At 44.0% G+C, this 25,442-nt stretch overlaps 2 protein-coding genes across 2 annotated transcripts in view; one reads left to right on the top strand and one right to left on the bottom strand.

Moving 5' to 3' along the window:
• dmxl2 (Dmx-like 2) overlaps nucleotides 1-10,514 on the top strand; it is a 151,807-nt gene extending 141,293 nt beyond the window's left edge. The window contains exons 49-55 of the mRNA XM_063188608.1: nucleotides 67-127; nucleotides 551-678; nucleotides 2,272-2,349; nucleotides 3,082-3,173; nucleotides 3,355-3,407; nucleotides 5,159-5,376; nucleotides 8,587-10,514. Of these exons, the coding sequence (XP_063044678.1) occupies nucleotides 67-127; nucleotides 551-678; nucleotides 2,272-2,349; nucleotides 3,082-3,173; nucleotides 3,355-3,407; nucleotides 5,159-5,376; nucleotides 8,587-8,796 (840 nt within the window). The 3' untranslated portion in view covers nucleotides 8,797-10,514. The remainder of the gene's footprint in view (nucleotides 1-66; nucleotides 128-550; nucleotides 679-2,271; nucleotides 2,350-3,081; nucleotides 3,174-3,354; nucleotides 3,408-5,158; nucleotides 5,377-8,586) is intronic.
• Nucleotides 10,515-12,251: 1,737 nt separating this feature from the next.
• gldn (gliomedin) lies at nucleotides 12,252-25,028 on the bottom strand. Its single transcript, XM_063189156.1, has 10 exons — nucleotides 24,504-25,028; nucleotides 23,035-23,086; nucleotides 22,684-22,708; nucleotides 22,037-22,137; nucleotides 16,609-16,710; nucleotides 15,460-15,594; nucleotides 14,611-14,694; nucleotides 14,379-14,504; nucleotides 13,983-14,133; nucleotides 12,252-13,140 (listed from the first exon to the last, which is right to left on the bottom strand). The coding sequence occupies exons 1-10, from the start codon at nucleotides 25,026-25,028 to the stop codon at nucleotides 12,654-12,656; spliced, it is 1,788 nt and encodes a 595-aa protein (XP_063045226.1). The 3' UTR covers nucleotides 12,252-12,653.
• Between the last annotated feature and the right edge of the window lie 414 nt (nucleotides 25,029-25,442).

Raw genomic sequence — 25,442 nt, 5'->3', positions numbered from 1 at the left:
ATTCATCTCCTCAATAGTAAGATGCACTTACCATGAAATTATTATTGGCTATTTTGTTCTCCCCAGATCATGAAAAGGAATCTAAACAACGTGAAGAGGATGACTTCCCATCCCATATATCAGTATTGTAAGTTCATCATCATCTTGTTTGATCAATTTTATGTTATCATGCAGGTTCATTTCAAATACGAATATGCATATTACACGTTTATTACAAACTGTATGTTTAAATGTTTAAATCTTTTACATTGCAATTACAGTACGATCATAAAAAAAACCCTGAATGTGAATGTGTCTCTCTGCACTTGTGTGTGCGTGTGTGTGTGTGTGTGTGTGTGTGTGTGTGTGTGTGTGTGTGTGTGTGTGTGTGTGTGTGTGTGTGTGTGTGTGTGTGTGTGTATGTGTGCGTGTGTGTGTGTGTGTGCGCATGTGTGTGTGTGTGTGTGCGCGTGCGCGCATGTGTGTATGTGTGTGTGTGTGCGCGTGCGCGCATGTGTGTGTGTGTGTGTGTGTGTGTGTGTGCGTGCGTGCGCGCGTGTGTGTTTATCAGACATGACTGGGGCTCAGGACGGTAGCGTGCGCATGTTCGAGTGGAATCGGCCGCAGCAGCTCATCTGCTTCAGACAGGCCGGCAACGCCAGAGTCACACGACTCTACTTCAACTCCCAGGGCAATAAGGTACAGCCACACACATATATGCCACTTAACCCCTTTAGACGCGGCTTTAACTCCCAGGGCAATAAGGTGCACCCACACACATATATGCCCCTTAACCCCTTAAAGGGACAGTTTGGTCAATTTCAACATGCAGTTGTAATGCTCACACTACCCTGGACTTGTCAATGCCTGAGATTTTTTTTTCTTCTTCTTCAGCCGTTTCCGAGATCCTGGTCATTGTAATGGGGGCAGCTCTTTGTTTACATTTCAAAAAAACATTTTTATTTATTCCCAAAAACATCCAAAAGGTTATAAAACATCAGCAGACAACTGGCAAACAGCAGTACCTTTTGGGAAAATATTTGGAGTTGGCCTAAGTTAAGTTTTTAAAAAATGTAAACAAACGCTGCCCCTATTAGAATTGCTCATATCTCAGAAAGGGCTGAGCCGAAAAATGTGGCATCACCAGGTACTGACAAGTCAAGGGTAGCGTGAGCAATACAACTGCATGTTGAAATTGACCAAACTGTCCCTTTAAGACGCGGCTTTATACATTTGTTGTTACCAATATGGTAATGACCAAGTTGTGGTGCATTACTAAAGGGCCTGTGTTGTGTCATAGTATTGTAGTGCTATGGTAGTTACATTTCAATGACTATTACAGCGTGCCACTGGAGGTACGGCGCGCATTAAGGGGCTACATATTCACTTAAGTCAAGAAAGCTCCCAGCACACTGTTCACATTTGTTTAGAGTTTAGTTGTGACGTGTGCAGGAGTTTTCTTGTCTTTAACGTTGGTGACCACTCCTACGCACCTGACCGAAGGAGGTGTATTCTGTTCTGCACAAACAGAACTTAAATATGCACTGCCAGAATCTGCAGGGTACCTGGAGGCCATTTCCCAAGTGTACCCCAATCATTCTCTCCCACTCGCTTCCTGTCACCATCTTGCACTGTTCGATCTAAAAAAACATATCGATATACAGTAGGGGTGTAAAATCACAGCCTCCGTGACGATGCGATTCAATATCGATATCTTATTATTCGATGTGATGCGATTCGATTATTTTCGATTCTTAAGAATGCCACACAATACGATACCAGATGATTCGATTCGATTGTTTTTCCCAATTACTTTTCCACTTCTATTAAGTTATTGGGCAGGGGCCAGCGATTTGATTATTTTCGATACTTAAGAATGCCCCACGATACGATGCGATTCGATTCAATCATCAGAATATATCGCAATATATTGATACATTTCGACATTATTTACACCCCTAATATACTGTATATTAAACACATATATTTAGAAAAGACATGTATGTCAATAAGTTACAGCCATTGCACGTTAATAGTCTATGTCAATAAGGTACTGTACAGCCAAAGCATTTACAGTGTATGTCAGTAAGGTACAGCCATAGACATTAAACTTAGACATTGACATTCCAGCAAGAATTTCATTTGCCCAAAATCCTGTCCATTTCATACAGTTTTAATACATGCTAACCAATGCATGCTAACCATCTCTGTGGTTTCTTGCAAAGACATAACATATTCCCTTTTGTGTGTGTGTGCGTGCGTGCGTGGGCGCGTGTTTGTGTGTGTGTACAGTGCGGCGTTGCAGATGGCGAGGGCTTCCTCAGTCTGTGGCAGGTGAACCAAACCTCATCGAACCCCAAACCTTACTTGGTGAGTCTGGACCGGAGGGACAATGACAAGAGGCTGGGAGGGGAGGGGACGCTACAAATGTAAAGTCACTGGTGCAAGTCAAAGCACCTTCCATTATCTTCTCTCCAGAGTCTGCACCTGCAGCCTCAGCTGACGCATTCATTTGGCATTTGGTGGAATCCATTAATCATTCTAATAATAGGAGCTCTCGCTTCTAATAATAGTTCTCTTCCATTCATTTATTTTTTCTTACTCTCTCTATCATTCACTCTCATTTCTGGCTGTATCTATCTCTCTCCCTCTCTCTCCCCCCTCTCTCTCTCTCTCTCTCTCATTTCTCTCTCTCTCTCTCTCTCTCTCTCTCTCTCTCTCTCTCTCTCCTCTCTCTCTCTCTCTCTCTCTCTCTCATTTCTCTCTCACACTCTCTCTCTCTCTCACACACACATTTCTCTCTTTCTCTCATTTCTCTCTCTCTCTCTACCCCCCCCCCTCTCTCTCTCTTTCTCTCATTTCTCTCTCTCTCATTTCTCTCTCTCTCTCTCTCTCTCTCTCTCTCTCTCTCTCTCTCTCTCTCTCTCTCTCTCTCTCTCTCTCTCTCTTTTTTCTCTCTCTCTCATCTCTCTCTCTCTCTCTCTCTCTCTTTTCTCTCTCTCATTTCTCTCTCTCTCTCTCTCATTGCTCTCTCTCTCTCTCTCTCTCTCTCTCTCTCTCTCTCTCTCTCATTTCTCTCTCTCTCTCTCTCTCTCTCTCCAGAGCTGGCAGTGTCACAGTAAGACCTGTGGTGACTTTGCCTTCATCACTTCCTCGAGTCTCATCGCCACGGCTGGCCAATCAAATGACAGCAGGTCAGTAGTCAGTACCCTGCCGTCACCACGGCAACCCTCTCACTTACTCACAGAGTACACTTACACTTGTTTCACTTACACACAAGTATGACGTTCGAATGCCTACATGCGATATATTCAAGATGTCCATGTTTTTGTGCGTAACAGCGTATAAGAGTTTTTCTCTCGTTTTCCTTTGCAGAAATGTATGCTTATGGGACACCCTGATTTCTCCCAATAACACCATGGTGCACGGTAAGATTGTGTTACTGAAGCTGCAATCTCATAGCCAGGCCACGCCCTCCTAGTGACGCAACACCTTCAGCGTTGCTTCTAGTCAGGCCAAGAGCAATGCAAATATCGTTTCTGTTCTCCCGAAAAATCGGGAGCTCCACCCAATTTGTCTGACACCAGTGAACCAGTAGCAAACCTAGGGAGGCGGGTCAACCATGCCGTTTGGGAAACGTTAATTGTTATGGTCTTGGTCAGACCAAGTCTCGAAGAGATTTGAAAGTTGATGATAATCAGGCTAGCAATCTGAAACAATATTGTCTGCTTATTTATGTGACACATTTGGGTATATGGGCTTAACCCGTTAAGACATGGCCCCTGTTACAAAGTTGCTGTTACCAGGCTGGCAATGGCCAAGTCGCTATGTATTACTTAAAGGGGTATGCCACTATTTTGGGGCTTAATACAGTTACAATCGTTGGCTGGGGTTTATAAAGGTGGTAAAGTGTCTTATTTTTCATGTTACAATGCTACACGGATGCATTGACTTTCACTAGCTTAGCGACATATTCCCTCTTTTAACTTTTCTTAAAGCAAGACAACGCTTAACATGAAAAATAAGACACTTAATCACCTTTATAAACCCCAGCCAACAATTTTAACTGTATTAAGCCCCAAAATAGTTTAAGACCCTGTGTCATGTCATAGTACTGTAGTACTGTGGTATTTAAGTCTTTCCACTATATTTTGTTTTCCACTGTATTTGTTTGAAGTGGAATTTCTACACACTAGTTTACTATGGCAGTAGGAAAAGTGAGCACCAGACACTAAACTAAACCATTACCCGTGTCCCTGCCTTCTTCCTGTCTTCCTCCTAACTGTCCTTTGCCACAAGTTAGATATTCACAGTCCGTGGACTTCTAACAACAAACACTAAATAAATGATGTGTCCTGTTTGTTGCCATCCTTTACTTGCCCCGATAACAAGTTGATGTTGTCCATAGTCTAGATTTCTATTGCCAAACGTCACATTAAATCAAGGCCTGATTGTTCCTGCAAAAAGGCAAGGCAAGGCAGTTTTATTTTTACCTATCGCATTTCATACATGAAAGCAATTCAATGTGCTGTACAGTGAGGTAAAACCATGCAAAACAGAACAACCAAAAAAAAAAACATAAAAGCGATAGCAGCGCAAGACAGGCAGTGAAAAGCAATAAAAGCACAAGGCATGGCAGGTAAAAACAAGATAAAAGCAAGAAATAAAAAAATGGCAGATACAAAAATGAGAAAGGAAAAAAAAGGAGCTTATCGGTGTGCGTGGGGTTCTTCCTTACCCTTCATGAACTTTGCGTTTGGACCCTGCAACCGGCTAAAAGACATCAGATGTGTGTGAGATCAGGGCTGTGTTTCCTAAAAAACTTTAGGTAGTACTTAACCCCTTAAGACGCGGCTTTATAAATTTGTTGTTACCAATATGGTACTGACCAAGTTGTGGTGCATTACTAAAGGCCTGTGTTGTATCATAGTATGGTAGTACTATGGTAGTTAACTTTTCAATGACTATTACAGCGTGCCACTGGAGGTATGGCGCGCATTAAGGGGCTACGCCTAAGTAGTACTTAAGTATGAGGTGCCCCGTAGTCAATATATCAGAAATAGGTCTCATATCATTACTAAAGGTTTATACATACACTATGTGCGCATGTGTGAGACTTAAAGAGTTTCTGGGAAACGCTGCCCTGCCTGACTGGGACATCTCTTTGTTCCTCCTGCAGCCTTCAATTGCCACGACAACGGTGCGACGGTGCTGCAGTACGCCCCCAAGCAGCAGCTGATCATCTCGGGCGGCCGCAAGGGCTTCGTCTGCATCTTCGACATCCGGCAGAGGCAGCTGCTGCACACCTTCCAGGCACACGACTCCGCCATCAAGGCCCTGGCCATGGACGCCACCGAAGACTTCTTCGTCACCGGATCAGCAGAGGGGAACATGAAGGTGGGTTCGGTTTGGTGGTGGAGAATAGATGGCCTTATTCTGAGTGTGTGTGTGTGTGTCTGTGTGTGTCTGTGTGTGTGTGTGTGTGTGTCTGTGTGTGTGTGTGTTTGTGTGTGTGTGTGCGTGCGTGCGTGCGTGCGTGCGTGCGTGCGTGCGTGCGTGCGTGCATAGATACAGTGCCCTCCATAATTATTGGCACCCCTGGTTGAGATGTGTTAAAAGCCTTAAAATAAATTCAGTGTTTATTGCAGAAGAATACTGTCACACTGAAAATTGTAGGAAAATGTAGCCTTCAACTCAAATGAATTGTAAGAAAATAAAAAAATCCCTGACTAAAAAATAATTATTTTTCATTAAATCACCTGTTCCACAATTATTGGCACCCTTAACAATTCCCAGGAAATAAATATAATTGAAGCATTTCTGTCATTTCTACAGTAGTTTACAAAGTTTACCAGAGTATGTAGGAACATTTAATTAGTAATTCATCACTTCCTGTTTCCCTGGGGTATAAATATGACGTGACACAGAGGCCATTTCTCTTATCCACTCTTAAACATGGGAAAGACAAAGGAACACAGCATACAAGTGAGGCAGATGTGCGTCGACCTTCACAGGTCAGGCAGAGGCTACAAGAAGATTGCCACTCAACTGCAGCTGCCCATATCCACTGTGAGAGGAATAATTAAGAAGTTCAAAACAACTGGAACAGTGGTAAACAAGCCTGGACGAGGACCCAAGTTTATTTTGCCACCACGCACAGTGAGGAGGATGGTAAGAGAAATCAAAAGATCTCCAAAGCTCACTGTTACAGAATTACACCAAATGGTAGCATCCTGGGGTCACAAAGTCTCCAAATCAACCATCAGGCGCTGTCTACACGCCAACAAGCTGTTTGGGAGGCATGCACGGAGAAAACCTTTCCTCACTCACAATCATAAACGCAAGCGTCTGGAGTTCGCCAAGCGGTATTGGGGCTTCAACTGGGACCGTGTGCTTTGGTTTGGTCAGATGAGACCAAGATTGAGCTTTTTGGCAACAAACACTCTAAGTGGGTCTGGTGTACCACGAAAGATGCGCATGCTGAAAAGCACCTCATACCCACTGTGAAGTATGGGGGTGGGTCAGTGATGCTGTGGGGCTGTTTCGCTTCCAAAGGCCCTGGGAACCTTGTTAGGGTGCATGGCATCATGAATGCTTTGAAATACCAGGACATTTTAAATCAAAATCTGTTGCCCTCTGCCCGAAAGCTGAAGCTGGGTCGTCACTGGGTCTTTCAGCAAGACAATGACCCTAAACATATGGCCAAATCTACACAGAAATGGTTCACCAGACACAAAATCAAGCTCCTCCCATGGGCATCTCAGTCCCCTGACCTCAACCCCATTGAGAACCTGTGGGGTGAGCTGAAGAGGAGAGTACAGAGGAGAGGACCCAGGTCTCTGGATGATTTAGAGAGATTCTGCAAAGAGGAATGGCTGAAGATCCCTCTTTCTGTCTTTTCCCATCTTGTGAAACATTATAGGAGAAGATTAGGTGCTGTTTTGTTGGCAAAAGGGGGTTGTACAAAATATTAACACCAGGGGTGCTAATAATTGTGACACACATTATTTGATGTCAAATAATTATTTCTTTATGTGGGATTTTTTCCCCACTGAATAAATGCACTTGTATTGAAGGTTGGATTTTTCTCTTTTTTTCCATTAAGGTCCCATATTATTTAGAAAAATAAATAAATAATTGGAAGCTAAAAAACACATCTCAACCAGGGGTGCCAATAATTATGGAGGGCACTGTATATTGTACAGTTGACTGGTTCTGTAATAGGTTGAGCCTGGAAAAGCTGTCAGACAGGAAACTGTCTGTAGCTCAATATCACTATCTGTCTTGTGTCTGTGCGAGTCCACGCCCCCCGCGCAGAGGCTCTGCGCCCGTCGTCGAGCGCCTCGGAAAAATACTAACTACAGACGCGGAGGACGCAGACAAAAAGGCGCTATGATTGGTCGTCTCGCTACTTCCTTGTTCTTGCGGCAGCGCAATGCCGGTGGTTTGCGAGAGCAACGCTGATTCTGTTTAAAAACTATATTAATGCCCTGTGTGTAAATGTGTGGAAATACACAAAGCTACAAGCTAAGTAACAAACAATGAATCAGTTGAACACTCGTGGCACAATGCCTGCGGATTTTTCTACCGTAGCTGTTTATATGCTTGCATTTTCTGCACGGGTATACGGGACTGGGTATGTCAAAAAAATGATACCAGTGCATTGCCTTTGCAGTTTGTGTGAAAATACTTAGCTAACTGGGCTAGAAAGCAACATTGCTTAATAATGTCCGCAGTGTTTGCAATGTAGTGAAGGTAATCGCGCTATTTCAAATGTGGCTCGCGACGAGACCTCGCGCGCAGATGCATGAATGCACAGTTGGTTCGTAGCCACTCACAAGCGACTTTTGATGCGCGCAGTTGCTGAAGTCTAATCTGACCTTTTGTGTCTCTAATGTATTCATGCGTGTGTTGCTCACTCGGAACACTACTTACACATGAACATGAACAGACAATTTGGGTAGAGTAGAGTGGAGTAACTGTATTGATCCTCAGGGGGAAATTAAGGAATTAAGGGTAGCAGGTGCTGGAGGGTGGAACTTCAGGCTGCCTTACTAGGCTATATCGCGATTATGCTTTTAATCGTCAAGTATTTTTATATGATCATGTCAAACATCAAAAAAATAACTTTCAAAAAGGGTACTTTTTGTCCAGGATTTAAAAGGGGCAGGTGCGTTAGCACCACCTCGTCCCTATGTGTGAACGCCTATGAATACCGGTATACAGTATCTCTTCCTCAGGCTATGACCTGTTGTGCATTCCAATATGTGGCCTTCCGTCCTCCACTTATGCTTGTGGCCTCGCCCCGCCTCTCTGGTTTCCCCGCTGTCTGCTTAGCCACAACGACTTTTGGAGGACTGTTTTTCATTCACCATCCTGATTGCAAAAGAGAAAATGACATTAAAATTGTGCTTTTGCAAGATATTTAATTAATGTTCTGTCGTTGGTGACGTCATCATGAGGTCACAAGCAGGCAAGTGAGCAAAGGAGGACTGAAGTCTGCATATTGGGATGCACTCTTACTGTGTTATTTTCCCTGATTCTGACCAGAGCCGTTTATAAATGGCTCTGATTCTGACCTGACTGCTACTTGTGCTTGTTCCTCAGGTGTGGAAGTTGTCGGGTCACGGGCTGATGCATTCCTTCAGCACGGAGCACGCCAAGCAGTCCATCTTCCGCAACATCGGCGCGGGCGTCATGCAGATCGAGACGCGCCCCGGCAACCGCATCTTCACTTGTGGCGCCGACGGAACGCTCAAGATGCGCGTCCTGCCCGACCGCTACAATATACCGGCTAGTATATTCGACATCCTGTAAAATTGTAAACTGTAGCACGGTAACCAAGAAAAACAAAAAAAAAGCAAAGGGATTACTCGAACATTTAAAGAAGCTTTTCATGGCAGCGAACTGTAACGTTTTTTTTTTTTTTCATAGCTGTGGAAACGTTTAAAAAAAACGAAGTTGCGCTGCAAAAAAATATTTTTTCCCAAAGGCTGAAACACATACGCAAAATGTCACATTTACTTGATTTAAAAAAAAGAGGAAAAACTAAATAGTTTCACTGTAATTTTAAGAAGCCGACGTTGTTCCCTGAAAATCTCTGATAGAGTGTGTCTATAGGAAAGCTATGCATGTACTGTACTCGTAAAAGCGGTGCATACACAGGTTTATTGATAGTGCTCTGTACAAGTGCTCAAAGCAAAAATTTTGTGTGTATCTGTCGTCATTTTGTGCCCACGGCTGAAAAAAAACTCTTAGCATCTTTACCAGCACTGTGGTTTCTATATTGCGTCAGTGGTTTTCAGTGTGACTCCAGTTGTCGGATCTGCATTTAACTTCCTCCTTTCCTCTCAAACCCCGCCTCTTCCCCCACTCCCTTGTACCCATTGGCTGCTCACATTGCACAGTTGTAATGGCACATAGTCCTGGTGAGCCCGGGCACGTTGGTGTTTCACGGCTCACAGTGATAAAAAAAAAAAGTTAAATAGCTCACCTTTCCTCTCGCCCACCGCTGCAGTCACTTGTCAGTCAACGCCTCCGCTGTGCACTGTGTGCGAGATGGCTTCACTGCAAAACATTCCACTCCAGAGAGGATGGTTGATGTGACTGTGATTGAAAATGGTCCATCTCTATGTCTTGTTTAACTGATTTTTTTGTTTTCTTCCTGGCTGCACTGAAGTACTCGATTTGACCAGAAACACACTATTGTTTCAGTTTGTTTGGTTTTTGCACAAAATACTTTTTGTTGTTGTTGTTTTGTTCAATCGTTTGTGTTTTTTGTATCGTTTGCCCGTTCATTCCTTTACGGACTGCTGTATTTATATTTATACTTATTGCCTTTACATGACGAATGTAAGGTCTATTGTTTAGCTATATGGGACACAGCACAGTACAGCCTAAGTTGCTGTTTTATTTATTCATTGTTTTTGTTCAGGTTTATTCTGTCTATTTTTTTGTAACGTTTTACCATACACGAATATTTGCACTCAAATTTGGAGACACTATAAATATCAATTAAATTCAAAGAAAAGGGTGAAACGCTATTCAAGAGGAAACTGTTATATACAAATGAATGTCTGGCTCCATTTGGCCAAGTAGTTAAACAAGTTTAAAAAAATAGTTTTAATATATATATACAGTATATATATATAAATATATATAAAGAACTACTACCATAGCTTGTACAAACACAAATGCTTTTAGTTTATTTTTTTGGTTGTCATACCAGCTGGAATAGTTGTACTTTGGTTAAATGTATGTGGTATTTATTAAAACATATTTGTGTTTCTGTCAGAACTGCTGGGCGCCACGTCTACTATGTGTACTGAAGTGTTCAACCAATGGTCCCTCTACTTGCTGTCTGTTGTGTATTTATTCAAAGCGGAATATTCTGTGTGGGTGTGTGTGTGTGCGTGTGTGTGTGAATGTGGTGTGGGAACACTAGAACAAGGCACTCTTGAAAATCCAGGAGGGAACAGGTAGTTTTATCATTACCTTTGTAAGTCAAAAATAAATACTTTTTATTTCAAGAGCTATGCTTTTTTTAGCGTCACTTCACTTTTGTGAGCATTCTTTTAAAAATTGAGCAAAAGACTTAAGTGATATGCACTTTTGGTTTCGGTTGTAGGACAGGAGGTGAGAAAAGCAATAACACGACAAGAGAAATACAGTATTAGCTGAAAGTCTCCTAACCCTTTAGCGCAGCGCTATGGCATTCTGTAATGCCATAGCAATGTTGTTATGATGTAGTTAAGCATTTTCAGCAAGTGAATAGGGTCACCGGCGATGCCATCTGCAGTAAAAGGCTACGATATTCTAAGAACACACCTAGCAATTTGTCTTTGGTCTAATTAACATCATTTAATAGCATTCCTTTTCACTGATGGATTTCACTATACAGCCTGGAATTGGGAATACACTTGGAATAGGGACACATGGCAAGAATACAAAGTGTAACGATGATACACAGTAGAAACCATGGATATAAGTAGATACCATAAGAAACCTCACAATATAAAACAACATACTTACATAGATGCACAGCACACAAACCTCTTCATTTGGAACAGTTGAAAGGGTCAGAAAGATGATGTTTACATGGTGTTACTAACAAAAGACTACTCAGTGCTACATGTACTATATGGTGCAGGCTTGTGCCAAATTCCGAATTTGAATTCAAAGTAATGCCATAATACGAACACTAGGTGGTGTCATTACCTTGAATTTCTTTGAATTTAAGCTACACCACCCATTGAGAGTACATAGAACACCACCACCTGGTGTTCATATTGCACTTAGCTGACGCTTTCATTTATTCAAAGCAACTTACAGTTATTATTTGTCAGGGTATTGGTTACAGTCCCTGGAGCAATGTGGGGTTAGGTGCCTTGCTCAAGGGCACTTCGGCCATGAATGGAGATGTAGGGAAAGGTCAGGGTGGATTAGAACCTGCAACCCCTAGATTGAAAGACCAACTCTTTAACCACTAGTCCACGGCTGCCCCTTATTATGGCATTACTCTGAATTCAAATTCATTCAATTCGGAATTTCGTGCAAGCCTGATATGGTGAGCATACAGTAAGTGGTGTGTACATCATGTTCACTCCTCCACAAATCCTCTTGAACCGTTCTGGGCTGCGTTTCCCAAGAAGTATTACGTTGCACTTCACCACTCTAAGCAGCAGTGGTGTAGTCTACGTAGAACGCGGGTATACGGAGCATGGGGGACGCTAGGGGGGGGAACGTGGTACAGATTCTAAGGGCCCAAGCACTGATATGGGCCCTTAAGGGGGCCCAAGCACTGAGAGGGGCCCTTAAGGGGGCCCAAAATTCGAATCTTTCATGGGGCCCAACATTTCTGGCAGCGCCCCTGATACGGAGTATACCCACTTCTAAATTTCAGGGATTGCAGTATACCCACTTAAAATTGATTGATCCATTGTTTTGAATAGCACAAATATATACCGTATACCCACTTCAAAAAATGCTCAAATATACAGTATACCCACCATAAAAAAGTAGACTACACCACTGCTAAGCAGTATATATGCGAGACCCCTTGACAATATATCAGAGATAGGTCTCACACCATCACTAAAAGTTTATACATACACTAGTTTACCTCACGCATGCACTTTGCGCAAACATTTTATTGCCATGTGTGAGAAAAATTTTTGTATGCTGGCCTATAAAATTATTGTATGTGGTAACTTTTAGTGATGCGATGTATTGCCTAGAGGACACCTCATTCATAAGAACTACTTAGGCTTAAGTACTACTTAAATGTTTTTGGGTAACTCAGCTCAGACTAGTGATTGGCCACCTGACTTCAGAAGCAACAATTCAAATACTGTACATAATATTCCCATTTAGCTAGCACCTCCACAGTAACACAATCTTGTGCGTTAACTTGGCTGAAGGGTTGCCTTGAGAAGGAGAAGCCCTGGAACTACAGTAGATCACCCAGCACAGATTTAGACAATGTCTACGTTTACATGAGGCTTTTAATTCCGAATGAGTAATTCAGAATTTACTTTGATCTTTCATTTAATTCCGAATTAAGAGGTGTTTACGTGACATAGTGGAATTGAGCTTTATTCAGGGTTTAATTCTGAATTAAATGTCTCATGTAAACGTAGCCAATTTGCTGGTAAAAAATAAAATAAAACATTCTCTCAGTCCTCAAAATGCACTTTGTGTGACTTGACGTAACTGCTGTCCCAGACGAGCAGCTGTTTCTCCTGCGGTACGTAGGAGAGCATGGCCAGGATGCCAGCCGGCGGCGGGGAGGAGGAGGAGGAGGAGGAGCGGAGGAAGTCGAAGCTGACGTTGAGCGGCTTCCCCTTCAGCAGGTCGAAGGCGTAGGCCACCCGGGTGTCCTTGGTGTCGGTGACGTACAGCACCCCGCAGGCCACGAAGGCGTTCCCCGCCTTGGCCCTGGGGAAGCTGGTGTTGACGTAGGCCGAGACGGAGAAGGTCTTCTGGTCCAGCTGGGCCACCATGACGGTGTCGTCCTGGCTGGAGGCGAAGACGAGCCAGAGGCCGTTCTCGTCCGCCGCCATCTTGAAGTAGGTCTTGGAGTTGTGGAGCAGGTAGGACAGATTGTGGTACAGGGCGTGCTCGATGGCCAACGTGTGCAGCCGCTTGGTCTCAAGGTTATACCTGGTTCACAGGGGAAAATGGTTAAGGCCTACGTACGTACACAATTGCCTCTTTTCCACTGCCGGTTTTCTGGTTGGCCTACAGCTTGACGGCGCGACTCAGCCGCCACTTTTTGCTTTGCAATTGAGCTGTGTAGTGCCTATTCGAAAAGCAAAAAGTGGCGGCCGAGTCACGCTTTTTCGAGCTGTAGGCCTACCAGAAGACAGGCAGTGGAAAAGAGGCAAATGTCTGTGAAGATTCGCAGTCATCCATGTAATCTTGGTCTAAACAATTTCTTTGGGAGGTGAAGTTCATTTGCTTACAACTAAGCCCTTTCGACCGGTCAATAAAAAGGTCACGTTTATTTCGGAAAATTGTTAAAGAAGTGTCGGTGTACTTTGATCCTGAAGAAAATTATGGTGTACAACAGCAGAGGTACATTACACACATTGCACAAATCAAATATAGGGCCTATCACTCATTCCTGTTATGAAAATGATGGTGTACAACAGCAGAGGTAGGCCTACATTACACACATTGCATAAATCAAATATAGGGCCTATCACTCATTACATATATTCTGCACATGCAGAGTAGGCCTGCAGTGCATTCACTTCACTGTGAAAATGGTTTTATCTAATAATATCTAATTCAATATGTTTTACCAACACTGGACTACAAATGTTTTTAGCGATGAATAAACCATATACATGTCTGTTGGAGATCTGCAACATTTTATGGTTAAAAAGAATAGGCTACACAAATTAAACCTAAATTTCATCAAACCATCCATAATATGTCAACAGTGCACCAGAGGTTTTGAAGAAGATGGGAGAACAGCTGAACGTCAACATAACACTCACTTGGCAATATTGAAAGTGCCTGCGATGTGGTAGTATATTGAGCCCCCGTGAACAATGTGTCCACAGCCCTGGAAGAATTTTCCGACGTCGATGTTATCACTGCTACCGTTCTGGAATGCTGCAATGTTCTTGTAGGCCCTCATGGTCCGGCCTAGACAGAAGAGCGGCAAGTGAACTCATTAGTATGCACATCTGAGGAGGAGGAGGCGGCAAAAACAATGGCTTTCTCTAAATTCCCAGCTTACATTGGAGTCGACGAGCACAATGAAAACTCTGTTTTACCCATTACTTGCTGTGTCAACAGTGAAAACAGCATGTTTTATGCGCTGTGTGCTGGTACTGGGGGAGGTGAGTGGGAGGTTGTAATAAGGAGAAGCCTAACTCTCGTCCCCTTACCAGAGAAGTGATCCGCAACCCAGATGCGCTCGTCATGCGGCACAGCTGCGTCTTTCATCCAGGCTCCAAAAGTGCTCCACATCTTGGTAATGCTCTCTGGCTTGCCGAGTGCTTTTATGACGCAATCTGTTTCACAAACACAACACACCAAACGCTGTCAGCAGTGTTTCTTTATTTCTACCCTCACCTAATTTCCATTCAAGTGTTAATGACTGCATGAGGCAACTGGTACCTTTTCTCTTTGCGGCTGCCTCCTCATGGCCTTTGGTTCCCCCCTCTTTGCCGGTAGAGTCATTAGGAGCCGTCTGGAATAGGCCTGAGGTGTGAGGTGACGCAGTAAATAAATGAAAACAAGAAATAACATTTGTAGTTATAAGAAGAAGGTTTCACATGGGTAGAAGACAGAAATTGTTGCATTTCATTGCACAGAAATGCCTTGAACGTCTTGAAAGAAAATAGAAAGCTTAATTGTCAGATTAAATAAGATTTTTTATTTCGAAAACATGTCTGTTAAAGACACCTGCCTCAGCGGTTGTCAGTGTTGCCAGACGTACGATAATTATCGTATTTGTACCATCATTTCGTCCATTTTGCCCTCTGTTGGGTCTTGTGTGATAATTTCCTCCCAAAAGCCCCCAAAAAGGATAATTTTGAGGTTTTAGTACAATTCAAAAACTTGAATGTATGAATCATGCATCAGAATCCATTATCAATTCCTCAGTTTATAACTTCAGCCTTGCTTTCAAACCCAGACATACCATACTGTATAGTAGGCCTACAATAGAGTTACACAATATGATGGATCAGCAAAGAAACAGAGAACAGAGCTCCCCTTGACAAACACACACCACATAATTAGAAAGGAATAGATGCAATACAGTAAAATGCATGAAGAAGGGTTTTACCCTCTGCAAAATATGAACTCTATTTTATAACTACAACCGTCTAGGCAAACACACAGTTAAATTCAATTGCACAATAATGATGGATCACACAGCAAACGACAGCTGAATTCCTCTTTACACATATAGCCTACTGTGCATACACAATGCATGGTGGTTAGTCAGAGAGCACCACTAACCGTGAGCCTTGTGATGTGTGTGGTGAGCGTGGCGGGTCCTGTTTCTGATTGGGCCTTGGGGTCCGGGGGGTCCGGGGGGTCCAGCAGGACCAGGAGGCCCCATAAGACCCGGGGGACCCGCGGGGCCCTGTGGACCTAGACACCAAAACAACGACAGGGGTCATCATCCAGGGGCCTATACTACAAAGCTGGTTCAGGATAAGTTAAGGTTAAGTTAACCCCTTAGCGCAGCACTATGGCTCTCTGTAATGTCATAGCAATGTTGTTATGATGTAGTTAAGCATTTTCAGCAAGTGAATAGGGTCGCCGGCGACCCCAGCTGCAGTAAGAGGCTACGAGGTAAATCATCTAATAGAAGAGCCTGGAGTCCCCATTTTCTTAAAAAAAACCCTCTTGTATGAGATGATTTACTTAACTCTACTCTTAACTAAACTCTTAACTAAACCTGAACTCTTCACTAAACTGAACCAGTTTTGAAGTATAGGCCCCAGATCACACAACCAGATAGTGCACTGCATTAGATAACACAACGCGTACTGTGTTTTTATGTGTTTTTGTATTTCAGTAAGCTGATAAGACACCTTAATATCCTCTTTGGGTACAAATAAATGTACTGTGCTCTACTGTACTCTGCAACAAGATCAGGTTCTAGATTTCCTTATTCCAATGTCCTTGTTATGACCTGTGCATATGAGGAAACTGGCATTTGGCTTGACTTGACTAGATCACACACTACCGGATCATATTCCAGAACACCCCCCACCCCAATCATGTTCCAGAATACACCACCTGGTCCTGCAAAGACACATTACGTTATATACTCCTTGTCCTCAATATGACATGCTGAAAAAGAGATTTGGGGTGGGTGCTGTGGGGCACTACACAGAGCCACCCCACAGACAGTATGGGCCCATGGGGACCAAGGTTGGAGTCCAGCCTGGGTCATTTCCCAGCCCTGCCCCATCTCTCTCTCTCTCCTACTCTCCTCCTCTCATACTCTCGACTGCCCTGTCATCAATACAAGACACACAACAAAAAAGTGGACAGAAAATTGGATGATATGACAAAAAAGAACCCCTAAAAAGAAAAAAATATATAAAAAGAAAAGGAGATTGAGGAAAGAAGCAGACAGGTTTGAGTTGAGCTGACCTTCCAGGATGACATCATTGGAGGCGTCTGCTCTCTCCCCAGGTGGTCCAGGCTCCCCCCTCTCACCCCTCTCACCTGCCTCTCCCTTCTCACCGGGGGGACCTGGGAAACACATTGCAGACAACATGGCAGACATCAGCAACTGCTATATTAACTGAAGTAAAATGGGTGACACTTTATTTTAGGGATACATCTATAAGCACTAATACATACAATGTATGCATAAGTAACGTGTAAGGCATGTACTAAGCAAACGCTAAGGCCTACTAGGTCCTTACTAAGGTTAAATTGGTAATAAATCCCTTATTGTGCATGAACAAGACATTTGTGAATACATGCCTAACTAATGTTTGCTTTTGCTTTGTACATGCCTTACAAGTTACTTATACAGGAACATTGTATGTATTAGTGCTAATAGATGTATCCCTAAAATAAAGTGTTACCGTAAAAGGACACTGAAGTGTCCGGTGAGTATAGTCAAAGATATGTAAATGAGATTGTTTTAAAGATGAGTTTACCAGATTCATTGTATTCATTTGTATCCCCCTACAGTACGACAGTTTTAGGTACCATTACTTCTAATTACCAATCGTAATTAACACTAAAATTAGTATGAACCATATTGATATCTCATCACTTATACTGTTTGTGCATTATGAAAAGAAAATCTCCTTTGGTTAATTCATTTTACCATCACCAGGAAAATTTCATGAGGGGAATAACATTTCTTATGGTATTTTCAAATTGTGGTTACCGGTATATTGTGTATACACACTGTAACAAATAGCTGTTTATTTACGGCAATTCTGCAACAGCATTCTACTGTTTTTCGAAAAAACAGACAACTACTGTGAAAATATTACTTTGAGTCACATATTGAGCATAAACAGTAAGTACTGCACAATAGCAGTATTCGCCGTTGTGGAAAAAACTAGAGATGCACCGGATCCTGATTTTTAGGATCCTGCCGGATACCAGATCCACTGAATAAGATCCTGCCGGACCCGGAACCGGATACCGGATCCTACAAAATGGTTGAAACATATAGTCTACTCGCACACGTGGGCCCTTTTTATTACGTTGGCGCAAACTATTTTTTAGACTCATTGGCTTATTGCCACACTGCCTGCAATAGCCGCTTCCAAAGGGATTTCACTCCATGCAGTGATAGGGGTTGTGAAAGACTGAAAAGCCTAGGCTAGACATGCACCAGACCCTGATTTTTAGGTAACATGCCGGATACCGGATCCACTGCTTAAGATCCTGCCGGACCCGGACCCTGTGAAAAACCCTGTGAAATAACAAGTTATTTTAGGCAGCACCATTGAAACCCATTCATCCTCCACTTGTCCGTGATCACCATCAAACTTCAATACCACCTGAAGAACTGAAGTCATTCTGACTGGTTAAAGATTATCTGATAATATCAAGCATGATGAAACAATTTCTAAGGAAACTACAATACTTAAAAAGTGCTTGATGCAGCAAAGTGTGAGTAGCACATGCATTTTGATAGTGATGAAAGTGTGAATGGCTGAAACATTTTAAGAACTTGTAACACTCCTGCAACAAGCAGCCCCATCTAAACCAATCTGCTAATCAGTGCCTGGCCTCACCTGAGTAGGGCTGTTATGCCATTATTCAATTACGGGCGTCACCTGCCAAGGGCCTGATGACTCTGGTCACATGGTACTCTTGCACCTGTATAGGCCTATAAATCTGGACTATCAACACTTCAGTTGCTTGCCTGCCTGCTGGCTGGCCTGCATGGCACAGCATAGCACTTGTTTGCCTACAAGCTTGCCTACAAGCTTGCTTACATGCTTGCACACTTTCCTCTTTGTGAAAGCTTGCTGTATGTGGCATCATTTGTGGCATTGTTGCATATAATGTGCCTGCTGCAAATTAGGCATTGCTTTGAGAGCTAGCTTGTAGTGCTGCTTGTTTGCTGTGCTACTTGGTGTAAAATATTTTTTTTGAAGACTGACCAATGCTATATTCATCATTGGCTCATCAAGAGATACAGTAAAAAGCCCACCTCGCACACTATCATTGTAACATAGCACTGCGTACTAATAATTTTATTCATGCCCACACTTTCAAAGGACCACCGCAAACCATTTTCTCAATACAGCATAGCGCCATAGTATCATGCTCAAGGCACTCCAGTCATGGTGAACGATGGGAGGGTGGGGTGGTAACATGGCCAGGGTACCACAGTTATGGAGAATGATGGGTGGGGTGGGAAGTTGCCATGGCCATATTCATGAATACAACTATGACCCAGTATTTGCCTGTCATCACACAGTACAATTCAACTTTTTAACTGAAATGTACTGTTATGTTTCTGTAGAGTACTGTTATTTAACAGTTCAATTGCTGCTGAAAAAATGTTATATACTGTGATACATTAAACAGCAATGAGCTGTATTTGATTTTTGGTGTGAAATAACAGTAGAATTACAGGTAAATATAATTGCCAGTAACTGCCGTTATTTTGCAGGGAAATTTTCTTAGAGTGCAGTTAAAATAACAGAGGCATTATCACTTCCCAATATACATGTCATTTGCAATGTCAAAGTTGAGGAAATGTCAGCGGTAACCTCCAGTGGTTTCTACAGTATGAGTAAGCCCACTAAAGACATGAATAACCCCTTTCATCGCCCCGCAGGGCTGGACTCTGGGAGAAACAGGGCCCGGGCACTTTTGGTTTAAACCCCCCCTCATAATGAACGGCGCCGAACTGACTCACTGGTGGGCCCCACACACCCTCATGGGCCCCTATTTTCAGAAATGTAAAAAAAATTTTTTTTAATTTTTTACATTTCTGAAAAGAGGGGCCCACCAGGAAATACCAGCTCTGCCAGATGGCCAGTCCAGCCCTGTCGCCCCCCTACTATGACTAAGAGGGAGCAGGTCTGAGGGGATGTGGGAAGGCCATTAAGAGCTCAGAGAAAGGCGGCGGAAGTGGTGTCAAACCAAACCACAGCTATGAATACCATGCCGCTCTGATGGCGTCTCCTTTCACACCGCATTGGCACGCTGACACGCTGGCTGGCATACTGGCACATTGGCACGCACACACACACACACCACGAGCCCACATCGTGCCTGAACGCCGTCTGATTAAATCAGAGCATTCATAGAGGCCCAGGCTGTGCTATCAGAGCACTCCATAGATAGCCTGCATGGCTGGCTAACCGACTGACTGAAGGAGGCCATTGCATACTTCAGTGGTTCACAAACTTTTTCAGTAGAGCCTCCCCTTTTGGACTTCAGCATGTTTTCGCGATATTCCCTCCCACTCACCGTAGTCCAGTGGTTCTCAAACTTTTTCCATCATTCCCCCCTTCAGAGGGTCTGAATGCTTCCGAGCCCCCCCCCCAAGCAACAGCAGTACTCGCGCAGACTGATTTTGCGATCGCTGCGCAGAATCAAAGGAAAGGTGATGAAAGGTGAAATTAAACAAAGAAGGACTGCAGTCGAATGCAGATGTGTGTTCATTTCCTATGGTATTCAAATGAATGACAATTAATAATATAAATAATGTTGGTGAGGGCTTTAAACCTATTGACTTATTGGCGAGACAGGAAATAATTTTCTTGGGGAAAAAACCCAAAATCAGATGTCACAAGCCCCCCCTGAGATGCCTCTGCGCCCCCCCCCCCCCCACTGCCGTAGTCTTAGCCTAGCAATGGATTTCTAGCAACATTACCAGACAAACTATTAATGGGAAATCTAGTATTATTAATGGACAAAAAAATGCCATACACGTGAAAAAGTCCTTTTTGTCCGTGACCAGAGAGGGTCTATGGGTAGTACGAGAGAGGAATCTCGCAACTTTTTCCGGGTGGTACTGTCCACTAAGTGGCGCCATCCAGACAGCGCAGAGGAGCGCCAAGGAGCGCAGAGGCTGTTAGAATGAATGGAGTCCCATGGAGCTCAACCACGATGCTGCCATTGCTTTGGGAGAGAATTGGTATCATTGTTTCATTTTATTTTCCCCAAAAGCAGGATAAAGTATCCTTTCAAACAGCACTTAGTTTGAATGTTTAAACTCGCTGGATCTTTGTAATATACGTCTTTATTGTCAATATGAAGTCACAAGTGGCTTCACACAGTACGTTTTGATTGGTCGTCCGGGTGTGTTGCTGTGATCACGACTGCCGTAAAGCAATTCTGGTAGCAAAATGCTAGCAGAGCCTGACTCATAAATGCCAAAGCTGTAAGAAATCAGAAGGACATAACTCCCAGGTTATTGTACATTTAATTTAAATCCACATTGGTCTCTCAGAACTTACAGTAATATTGTCAAGTTTCAGCCGACAGCGAGAGCAATTGTCAGTTATTAGCGCCTGCCTTATGGGCTCTGCTGTCTCGACAGCGCTCCCTAGGTGAACTGTAGGCACGGGTTGAAGGGGCGAGATTGGACACTGTATGTAAACCCACTGTGCCGTGACCCCCCCTTCAGTAGCTCTACAACCCCCCCTTAGAGGTCCCGACCCCCAGCTTGGGAACCACTGGCATACTTGGTGTCTTGCTGTAATGGAGGCTGTGCAGACCTGTGGCCCCTGTATTACCAGAGACAGTTTAGGTAGGAGGAGACATGACAGCTGGTGTAAGCGTCCATAGAAATTAACGGTGAAGATTCGTAACGCAAATATGGCGTCTTCCCGCCTTTCTGGTAACAAGAGCCAATGTGCTGCTGAGCTGCGTTGCCAGTGATCCAATCATCTGGCTGCATCGGCGCATGCGAGATGTTGCGCATGCTCAGTTGTGAAAAGCCGTTGCTCTCGTGCCGTTATGAAACTACTGCGCCTGCGCTCTGTAAAAAAAAAACGTGAGAAAAGTGGCTTAAAAAGCTTTATTTTGACTCGTATGACACAACCAAGTAGTCTAGATTGATCAGTTTTCACTGTGGTTTCAACCATATAGTTTTCACAACCGCTGGGTTCCCTCCCGTCAGTTTCCCCATTCATGTTTCCCATTGACTCTCAGATCTGGTCTCACTAATCGCGAAATAGCACCCCGAAGGCGTCAACAAGATGGCGGCGACTGTCCCGTCTCTCCTACCTAAACCGTCTCTGGTATTACTGCTGCTGCTGCTACTTTTACTGCCTGGCCTCAAGCCTGCCCATCATTTCTGCTTCACCTATCCAAGGGGCCAGTGAACAATATCTGCAGATTTTGCCCCATTCAGACTGATGTGCTGTCTGGGTTGAACATCTATGTACGCACGCATGCACTCTCACACATGCACTCTCACACACACATTCTCTCTCTCTCTCTCTCTCTCTCTCTCTCTCTCTCTCTCTCTCTCTCTCTCTCCTCTCTTCTCCTCTCTCTCTCTCTCTCTCTCTCTCTCTCTCTCTCTCTCTCTCTCTCTCTCTCTCTCTCTCTCTCTCTCTCTCTCTGATGGGGAGCTGACCTCGTTTCCCTCGTCGCCCCTCCACCCCCGGCTCTCCTCTGGCTCCTGGCTGGCCGTCTGTGCCATTGTGTCCTGGCATTCCATCCGCGCCAGGCAGACCTGTGAGCAGCAGAACAGAAGGGGCACCACTTTAGGATGGCAGGTCACTAATGGATACCAGTGTAGCAGCTAAGCTATTAGCCCCTTAATGCAGGTCATACCTCCAGTGGCACACTGTAATAGTCATTGAAAAGTTAACTACCATAGCACTACAATACTATGACATAACACAGGGCCTTTAGTAATGCACTACGACTTGGTTAATATCATTTTGGTAACAGCAAATGTATAACGCTGTCTAACGGGTTAAGGCTCATCATGTAATGTCAGAGGAGTAGATGTGTGCACATCCCACCCGATGGGTCAGGTGCAGGACAATGAGAGTAAATCCAAGTGAAAAAGAAGTCTGTGACACTGCTTGTCTATTGTGTATTAGAGCAACGTTTCGACCTTCAGGTCTTCATCAGGCAAAGTCAGCCTGATGAAGACCTGAAGGTCGAAACATTGCTCTATTAAAGACACGTTAGATAAGCAGTGTCGCGAACTTCCTCATCGTGTAATGTCCTCATGTAATGTCCTTGTTTTTGTTTGCATGAGAGGGTAATCATATCTCACCTGGTGGTCCCGGGGGACCTGAAACATGATGAAAAATGTACAATTAATGAAAGACAAGAAAAGTAATGAAAAATAAAGAAAATTAATGAAAGAACATGAAAGAAAATAAAAATCACATTTCTGACACAATACAATGACATGCAAATCGTATGCCTGTGGAGGATTACATTATGTGTCTCTGGTGGCATTCGGGAATATGGTGACGTGACTTCATGCCATTTGCAGTGTCTATGATTTGCATTGTGCTGTGCTATACACATTGTGCAGCTCCTTATGTAATCCAATTTTATTTGCATTGTGTATGTAATGTAATGTAATGTAATGTATGAGTGCATGCACAGTACCAGTGAGGCAGATTCCTTTTGTGGTGTTGCATATGTCCAACAGGATTTTCACCTGCAACAAAGAATACAAATGACAAATGGAACAAGTGTTGAGATTCTGCAATGCTATAAATCTATAAACACAATTCTGGAACCCTGAATGACACTATAATGGAGTCTTCTGGACAGTGTTGCCAGATTGGGCATTTTCCCGCCCAATTGGGCTGCTTAGGATGGCCGTCTGCAGGTAAAAATGACATTTGGGCGGGTTTTTCTGGCGATTTATAGCCATAGAAATCAATAGAATTTAGTTCAAAGAAAGATGACTGAATCCAAAGCACTCTCCTTCGAGTCAAGGTTGTAGTTATAATAAAAACCCTTTATTTTACATTGGAGTAAACAAACTTAAAAACGCTAAGTTTGTTTACCCCAATGTAAAATAAAGGGTTTTTATTATAACTACAACCTTGACTGGAAGGAGAGTGCTTTGGATTCAGTCATCTTTCTATGAAGCCTTAACAGGATTAACCAGATGCAGCCCTTCTACCTGGAGAGAAGACTTTGAGCGCTCGCTATCCTTTTCCTTTTGCCACTGAAGAATTTTAGTTCAAATTGGGCGGGATTGAATGCTTCCAGGTGGGTCTATTTTGGGCTGGAAAATCATCAGCCTCATCTGGCAACCCTGCTTCTGGAACTCTGAAGTGCTACAGTAATATGAAGCAAGAATAACAGTCACATCCCCATTAAAACTTTGGGTCCAACATGATCTTTTGAAATATTCACCGACAAACTCAGATAGGGTGCATATTAAGTTGAATTAATTGATAACACCTCAATCTGGCAAAACAGTCTTTAAAAACTGCAGATTAAACTTTAACAGATGCTTATATGACACTTAAACAGCCTTGAAATTAGTTATTTCATAGAGGTATTTAAAAAGTATAAAATATTTTGCTGGATTCACTTTGTATTAGTCTTTTTCCTGTTGCAAAAAGGTAGGCAGCAGCCTGACAAAGCAATGCAATGATTTTACATCCAAGTAGTATGCACTACAGCTCTTCATATATATACATTTAAAAACGGGTGGTATCAGTATCGGTATGGTATCGGTATCGGCCGATACTGCACAGCCGGGTATCGGTATCGGGGCCAAAAAATGGTATCGGTGCACTAATAATAATGTAAAAACTCATCAATATATACAACTTGGACGTGGAGATGGATGAAGGATGAGAATAGCTAAGCCAACAGTTAAATCCAACAAACAAACACCCATGTCTATCCCCAAGTGTATCTCTCCACACTAAGCCCCCACATTTGGGCTTACATTGCCCACGGGGACCCCGGTTCGAGTCCGGCCGGGGTAATTTCCCGGCCCTGCCCCATCTCTTTCTCCCAATCATTTCCTGTCTACTCTCACACTGTCATGTAATAATAAAGGCCGAAAAGTCCCCAAAAAATACTTTTAAAAGAAGGTGTATCTCTCTTACGGGCACCATTGAGTAGGTCATCATCATCATCATATCTCCCTGCTGCTCCGCTCGCCGTATCTCCTTATCCATGTGCCGGTCCTCGGCACGCCGCATCTCCTCCTCGGCACGCCGCATCTCCTCCTGGGCATGGTGCATCTCCTGTTGGGCATGGTTTATCTCCCCCTGAGCATGGAGTATCTCCTCCTGGGCGTGACGGAGCTCCTCCTGACTCCTCTTGTTGCGGGAGCCTTGCTGGTACACCTGGTCCGCTCCTCCTCCTCCTCCTCCTCCTCCTCCTCCTTCTCTGTCCTCCCCGGCGCCCCTCACCTGGGTCAGGAACTCCACCACGGCGCTCTCGGAGACCTCCTGGACGCGCGTCTCCAGCTGGATGATGCGGGCCGACAGCTGGCTCTGCTGGACCAGGAGGATGAAGAGGGCGCCCGAGTTGACCAGCGCCATCAGACAGGTGCCGTACAGCAGCACCTGCAGCAGCCAGGGCAGCTGGTGGTGATGGTGCCCCCCCCCGCCGCCACCGAACGCCATGTTGCCCCCCCCTCCTCTACTACAACTGCTGCTGCTGCTGCTGCTGATACTCCTCCTCGTGTCTGGTAGCGCAATAACCATCCGTACTACTGTACTGCTGTCACTCCTGGATGTCAATCCTGGCTGTCACTCCTGGCTGTTACTCCTGGATGTCAATCCTGGCTGTCACTCCTGGCTGTTACTCCTGATGTCACTCCTGGCTGTCACTCCTGATGTCACTCCTGGATGTCACTCCTGGCTGTTACTCCTGATGTCACTCCTGGCTGTCACTCCTGATGTCACTCCTGGCTGTTACTCCTGGATGTCAATCCTGGCTGTCACTCCTGGCTGTTACTCCTGATGTCACTCCTGGCTGTTACTCCTGATGTCACTCCTGGCTGTCACTCCTGATGTCACTCCTGGATGTCACTCCTG

This window comes from Engraulis encrasicolus, chromosome 22, assembly GCF_034702125.1.
Source record: "Engraulis encrasicolus isolate BLACKSEA-1 chromosome 22, IST_EnEncr_1.0, whole genome shotgun sequence".
NCBI classification, from domain to species: Eukaryota; Metazoa; Chordata; class Actinopteri; order Clupeiformes; family Engraulidae; genus Engraulis; species Engraulis encrasicolus.
The sequence above is the reverse complement of the archived record's forward strand: the minus strand, read 5'-3'. Positions and strand labels throughout refer to the sequence as shown.